Source organism: Eleginops maclovinus, chromosome 8, assembly GCF_036324505.1.
Source record: "Eleginops maclovinus isolate JMC-PN-2008 ecotype Puerto Natales chromosome 8, JC_Emac_rtc_rv5, whole genome shotgun sequence".
Lineage (NCBI taxonomy): Eukaryota > Metazoa > Chordata > Actinopteri > Perciformes > Eleginopidae > Eleginops > Eleginops maclovinus.
The window spans coordinates 21,597,316-21,604,371 of NC_086356.1; the positions used below are offsets into that span (position 1 = coordinate 21,597,316).

General features: G+C 44.9%; 1 protein-coding gene across 2 annotated transcripts; it reads left to right on the forward strand.

The window, feature by feature from the left end:
- Nucleotides 1-3,186: 3,186 nt before the first annotated feature.
- Nucleotides 3,187-6,640, forward strand: LOC134868048 (uncharacterized). 2 transcript variants are annotated; one of them, XM_063888922.1, is made up of 3 exons: nucleotides 3,187-3,250; nucleotides 3,551-3,650; nucleotides 4,994-6,590. In XM_063888922.1, exons 1-3 carry the CDS (start codon nucleotides 3,195-3,197, stop codon nucleotides 5,519-5,521), a joined length of 684 nt encoding a protein of 227 aa, XP_063744992.1. In that variant the 5' UTR covers nucleotides 3,187-3,194; the 3' UTR covers nucleotides 5,522-6,590. The 2 variants fall into 2 exon arrangements, 1 of the variants encoding a protein (XP_063744992.1); XR_010166236.1 differs by lacking the exons at nucleotides 3,187-3,250; nucleotides 3,551-3,650 and adding an exon at nucleotides 4,225-4,484 and having other exon boundaries at nucleotides 4,994-6,640.
- The last annotated feature ends 416 nt before the right edge of the window (nucleotides 6,641-7,056 follow it).

Genomic DNA, 7,056 nt, shown 5'->3' on the forward strand with positions numbered 1-7,056 from the left:
TGTTCATTGACTACAGTTCAGCATTCAATACCATTGTGCCCTCCAAGCTCATCATTAAGCTCAGGGACCTTGGGCTCAACAGCGCCCTCTGTGACTGGATCATGAGCTTCCTAACGGGCAGATCCCAGGCAGTGCGGATGGGGAACATCACATCCTCCACCTTGACCCTCAACACCGGAGCCCCTCAGGGTTGTGTGCTCAGCCCTCTCCTCTACTCCCTGTTCACGCACGACTGCGTGGCCACACACAGCTCCAACACCATCATCAAGTTTGCTGACGACACGACCGTCATCGGCCTGATCACAGACGGCGACGAGACGGCGTACAGAGAGGAGGTCAGAGCCCTGACATCTTGGTGCCAGGACAACAACCTCCATCTCAACGTCAGCAAAACAAAGGAGCTGATTGTGGACTACAGGAAGAGGCAGAGAGAGGCACACACACCCATCACCATCGACGGGACTCCTGTGGAGAGAGTCAGCAGCTTCAGGTTCCTCGGGGTAAACATCAGTGAGGACCTGACATGGACACATCACACCAGGGTCATATCCAAGACGGCTCGACAGCGGCTCTTCTTCCTCCGCAGGCTGCGGAAGTTCAACATGGACTCCAGGATACTCTGCAACTTCTACAGGTGCACCATCGAGAGTATCCTGACTGGCTGCATCACCGCCTGGTATGGCAGTTGCACCGCCCTCAACCGTAAGACTCTACAGAGGGTGGTGAAAACTGCTCAGCACATCACCAGGACGGAGCTGCCATCCATGGAGGACCTCTACACCCAGCGGTGTAGGAAGAAGGCCGGTAGGATATTAAAGGACCCCAATCACCCCAGCCACAGTCTGTGCTGTCTGCTGCCATCTGGCAGACGGTACCGCAGCATCCGGACCAAGACCACCAGACTCAGAGACAGTTTTATACCACAGGCCATAAGACTGCTGAACTCCTGCGCTGTGTGAATGTCTACTCACATCTTTTTATAGTACACACATACATATATATATATATATATATATATTATACACATCTGCCATACATATCTGTTTATAGTACACATATCTATATATTATACGTATCTGCCATATACATCTGCTATACATAATATATGCATCTGTCCATACCTCCTCATTCAACAGTGTAAAGTGTTAAATACTTTCAATGTATTCCAAATATGTATATATCTCACATCCTCAAATCTTTATTGTTGATATTGTAAATATTCTTCTCTCTTTTTGCACTATTTTATTTATCTTATTTGTACCATGTATGTGGAGTTGTTGGAGGAGCACGCGACATAAGATTTTCATTGCCAACATATACCTTGTATCTGCTGTGCATATGACAAATAAAACCTTGAAACCTTGAAGATGCTGTTAACCAGGGGCGGCTGGCCCATAGGGGGCGATAGTGCACCGCCCTCCTTAAGCCAAACGAAAAAAAAAAAAAAAAAAAAAAAAGAGAGAAAAGAGTTTATTTTGCCGGTGTAAGTCTTAATAGTATAGTCCAAACAGCAGCCTGAATATCGCTGCGACAATCAGCAGCCTGGATGTCACTGTCCAACCAGTAGCCCCGCCCCCTTGGGGCGATATCAGTCAGATTGAAAATCGCCCCAGGCGCTCTCATAGACTTACATGTTGAGACTCGTTTTTTCAAAAATCGAACGATACAATGCATTTCTATGGGCTCCGGGGGGGCTTGCCCTAACGTGATTCGGTCGGCGGATGATTCGGCGGCGCCGAATCATCATGGCTGGCAACTGCAATTCCATCGTTTCCCTGAGGGAATTACCGTTCAGTCGACGAAGCAATGCGGATAAATTGGCTGTTAAAGAATTGGGACCACCCAGACCAAATTTAAACATCAAGCAGGTGTCAACAAAAGCGGGGAAAACATACAGCCGCGGATTTTCCCGGAGCTGGTACGAGCGGAAAACATGGCTAGCAGGTTGTGAAGTGGCTAACGCTCTGTTTTGCTACCCCTGTGTGCTAATCCACCCGGATGCCAACACTGACACCGCCTGGACAAAGACGGGTGTCACTGATATGCACCACCTCTCAGAAAAGGTGAAGAAACACGAAGCATCGAAGATGCATATGGACAGCTGCCTAAAACTGTCGGCATTTGGGAGAGTGAACATTGCCACACAGCTGGATGAGAGCTACAGGATAGCCGTGCGCCGTCACAACGATGAGGTGAGCAAGAACCGGCACATCCTAGGCCGCCTTATCGACTGTGTGAAATTCTGTGGCGTGTTTGAGTTAGCTCTGAGAGGCAAGGATGAGAGTGAGGGGTCCAGCAACGCGGGGATTTTTCGTGGACTGGTTGATTTAGTGGCGTCGCTGGACGAGGTGTTTGAGGAGCACTTAAGAACGGCCACAGTCTTTAAGGGCACATCAAAGACGGTGCAGAATGAGCTGCTGGATTGCATGGCATCTGTCATCAGAGAGCGTATCGTGGAGGAGGTGAGAGCAGCAAGATTCGTGGCAATCCAAGCAGATGAGACCACAGACGTCTCTACACAGACTCAGTTGGTGCTGGTGCTGAGATATGTAGATGGAAAACACGTTGTGCAAGAACGGTTCTTTGAATTTGTCCCCATCTTGTCAGCAACGGCCAGCTCCATTGCCGATGCAATTTTGGAGAGACTGAATAGCGTTTTCACTGATGATGATAAGTGTAAACTCATTGCGCAAGCCTACGACGGTGCCAGTGTGATGAGAGGAGAGAGAGCTGGTGTGCAGCAAAAGGTACGAGAAGAGTACAAAAATGCCCATTATTTGCATTGCTACGCACACCAGCTGAATTTGATCATGCAGCAGGCCACTTCACACATCTCAGCAGTGAGAGTTTTTTTCTCTGACCTTGGTGGGATTTCCAGTTTTTTTACCCGGTCACCCAAACGCACAGCCCTTCTCGACCAGATTGTTGCACGAAGGCTGCCTAGAGCATCATCCACAAGATGGAACTTCAACAGCAGGATCGTGAGCACTGTCTATGAGAACCTGGGCGACCTCATAGAGTGTTTTGAGACCATCAGGTCAGACAGCACCTTTGACAGCACCACCGTGAGGGAGGCGTCTGGCTTCCTGAGGATGCTGCAGGATGAAGATTTTGTTTTTTTCCTGCAGCAGTTTCATCAAATCATGCCTCATGTTGACATGATGTACCAACAGCTTCAGAAGAGGGACATTGACATGGTGTTCATCAAACGTGCCCTGCAGAACTTCACCAGCAGTATTCAGGCCATCAGGTAAGATAATACAATAGAGTAATTATAATAATAATTATGCACATGTTCATTACTAAATGTCAGCATGCTGTGATGGCAATAATGTATAGGAACTCAAAAGTAATGAGCCAATTTAGTCATCTGCATTTGTGTGCATAAGTAAATTTAGCACATCCAGAAATAGTGATATTTTTTTCAGCCATTTCCAAAAAGTTGTGCAACACAAACAGTTTTTTTTTTTTTTTTAAAGATAGTAATTATTGATAATGACACTGACATACTGTCTCATTCATATTCTAACACTTTTGATCTGTCTCCCAGGGACCAAAGCTCCTCTCAACAGCAGCAGCAAGAAGCCCCAGGTACCACAAGATCAAGGAGAGCCTTGGGAGAACAAGAGAAGCAGAGGCTGTCAAAAGAGGTATCTGCATTCATTACTGACCAATGATGTAGGCATACTCAAGTGTTGGAACCAAGTGATAAAGTCACAACCTCTGTTTTTACAGTTGGATTCAGTAATTACTCACCCATTACTTGTCCATTATATGCACACAAGGATACAGTAATAAGTCTGCATGAATAACAAATACTTTGGAACTGTGAGACAGTAGATACAGTAGATCAGTGGTCCCCAAACTACGGCCCGGCCCGCGTTCAAATTCCAACCGGCCCGCAGCCTCTGTCATCAAATAATCAATAATATGCGGCCCGCCAGCACGTACTTTTTTTTTTCCAGCCTCGATATATCGCCATGTGCATGCCTCTTTGCTTTCCTCGTCTCTGGCCTCCAAACAGGCTGAATGACAAGAGGCTTCACTCTGTGACTCGGTCTCAGCACCTGGGCGCGTTTGTTCCGTAGCGGAATGAAATGAAGGGAGTGAAGCCTCTTGTCATTCATCCAGGATCTCTGTCTGTGTGGGGGGGGAGGCGGGGCCGCTACCACACACACAGTGCTGCATGTGAGTCTGTGAGGAGCAACGCAAGGTAACGTCAGATCTAGCGACTTTTCCGGTGCTGTTACAAACACTTCTGGTTTGGAGACTCGGACGTGAAAGCACGTCATCACTGCTGTTTCCACCGAGCAGCGGTGCTGCCGTGAGCCCCTCGCCCCCGTCCCTACAGCCCCCACCGGCGGTGTCACGGAGCTGTGCCCGCTATGAGACCCGCTCCACGCCGCTGACACCCCCACCACACCCGTCTTAGAGCGACATACACAGCCTCAGTCACTACTCACCTCATCTACTGTGATGACACGGTCAATATCTATTCAAGTGCAGTTTTGTTGAGACTTGATTGTATGGTTATATATTTGAGTGCATCTTTTCTTAACAGAGACAGGGTCTATTCTTGTTTTTGGTTTGATTTTTATTCAAGTGCAATTTTTGATTTTTTTTTTAAATATAATATAAAATATAATAATGTTTCAAATGAACCTAGATATGTTTAAGCTTCCTTTTTTTCCAGACATTTGTGTCATTTTATGTGGTCTTCAAATATGAAAAGAGTGATTTTGGTAAAAAAAAAAAAAAAGGTATTAAATAGTTAATTTGCATTTAATGTTAATGGTTCAAAGGATGTCAGGCTGAAAGGTCGGCCGACTCAGCCCCCACACATTTTTACTTCACCAAATCTGGCCCTCTTTGCAAAAAGTTTGGGGACCCCTGCAGTAGATCATGGCCACATTCATGCCATCACTAGATTTTTTTTTCTTTTTTTTTAACAATTGTGTGTTACTGACTATACATTTTTTTATAATTTTAACAGATCTGTGACACAATCCTTGGCCATGCCAAAGCCAGGTTCTCCTTCACCAGCCACCTTGTGAGTGCCGTGCTGCTAGAGGCAGAGCTGTTTGACCGGCATCGGACAACATTCCCTGAAGAGGCTCTGAATACCACCGTGAGGGCATACCCCATGCTACACAAGGAGAGGCTCAGGACTGAGCTTTCTCTCATCTACGAAAGTCCAGACTTCAGGGGCTGCTGCGGTGCACTGGCTCTGTACCAGGTTCTACAGAGCTACAACCTCCAGGAAACCTTCTCTGAGACTGTGGCGCTGTTGAACATCCTCATAACCACTCCGATGACAACAGCTGAAGCTGAGAGGTGTTTCTCCACCTTAAAGAGGATCAAGACATTCCTGAGAAATACAATGGGACAGGAACGTCTGAATGCATTGGGCATGCTTTCCATGGAAAGAGAGCTGGTCAGGAACATGCCTGATTTCAACGAGAGGGTGATTGATCGCTTTGCTTGCTTGAAAGAGAGGCGAGCTAAATTTCAATACAAGTGATGAGTGAGTGTGTTCTTAAATGGTGAGTTGTGTTATGTTGTACTCTCCAAATGTTGAATTGTAAATAGTTGTATTGATTGCATATTGCCAGCCAAATACAGTTATGTTCATAATAATAGCAGTGTGTTTAAAAAGGTGACCGCTTCATTACATGTATTTTTTTTAACAATGGGACTTTGCGGGGGCTTCTTGGTGGTAGCTTGGCTTCACATAGACGTTGTCTGATTGTTACAGTACTCACAGGCAATCTTAGATCTTCTCTGATCCTCCTGGAGCTGATCATTGGCTGATCCTTTGCCATTTTGGTTATTCTCCGATCCCTTCGAATAGTTGTTTTTCTTTTTCTTCCTCACCTGGTGGTGATGGTTTTGGCTGCCATTTTAAAGCGTTTGATATCATTTTAGCTGAACAGCCTATCATTTTCTGCACTTCTTTATAGGTTTTCCCCTCTTTTATTAATTTCTTAATCAAAGAATGCTCTTCTTCTTAACAGTGTCTTAAACAACCCGTTTTACTCTGTTTTTCAAGGACAAATGCACAGCCAGCATATGCAGCATCAGTTGCCTTGATCCTTGAATAGGGGCCATCTGTTTAACACCTATTTTTTTTCACATAATCAATGACCTCAATAGTTGAACCTGGCACTGCTATTTTTTTGAACACGCCCCTTTCAGTAAATGATTCAGTTTCACAGAATCAGCAGCATGCACGTCATGCCTGTTGGGTCTGTTGGTTTTCTATACCTTTACTAAACCTGTAAACTGTATAGTGGTAAATGGAATATGTTCTGGAAAATTTTGATTAATTACAGTTTTGATTATAGTATAATTTGATTTGATTATTGCTATGGCATCCATGATGGCTATAAATTGTAGACTGTGCTAAAAGTGATTTCAAGGGCAAACTATTAGATGACAAACTATCTGTTAATGTGTGTTTTATTGTGGAACCAAATGTATTGTATATTTTATGTCTGGGGTTGCATCTAGTGGTTGAAAACCAAATTAAACAATGAGATGTGACACTGTAAAGCTGGCTATCTGACTTTTATTTATTATTATTTTACCCATTGAATGGGTCATCTTAGCCATCATCACAACTTTTGCCCCCCCTGAGAAATTTGTCAGGAGCCGCCACTGCTGTTAACATTAGAAAGTTGCTTTAGGACTGCAGACAGATACAGTATATAGATCCTCTTCAAAACATGTTATCAAGGTGCAATTTGAAATGTGCTTGGATTAGTGTAGCACGGTGATAACAGAGGGACCTCAATGATGGATAGAAAGATGGTATGACCCAATCACAGCTTTCCTATGAGGCAGACAGATCGCCGCGACTTCCGTAAATATTAAGTCTAAGGCAAATATGGAGAGGTTGTTTATACAGGTCAATCGTTAACCTGATTTTAAGAGATGCTCAGTGTTTCAGCTTTATTCATTTCATGAGCACTGCTGCTAAAATGTGCCACGATCATATCCTCTTCTTTTGTGTCACGAGTGTCCCGGTGTTCTCACAAACAAGCATACGCACACTTG

Excerpts from the sequence above, each read along its gene's own strand:
- LOC134868048 (XM_063888922.1), top strand. The coding sequence starts at position 3,195 with ATGGTGTTCATCAAACGTGCCCTGCAGAACTTCACCAGCAGTATTCAG. Across the intron at positions 3,251-3,550 it reads AGCAGTATTCAGGCCATCAG|GGACCAAAGCTCCTCTCAAC; the intron begins GTAAGATAATAC and ends TCTGTCTCCCAG. Across the intron at positions 3,651-4,993 it reads AGCAGAGGCTGTCAAAAGAG|ATCTGTGACACAATCCTTGG; the intron begins GTATCTGCATTC and ends TAATTTTAACAG.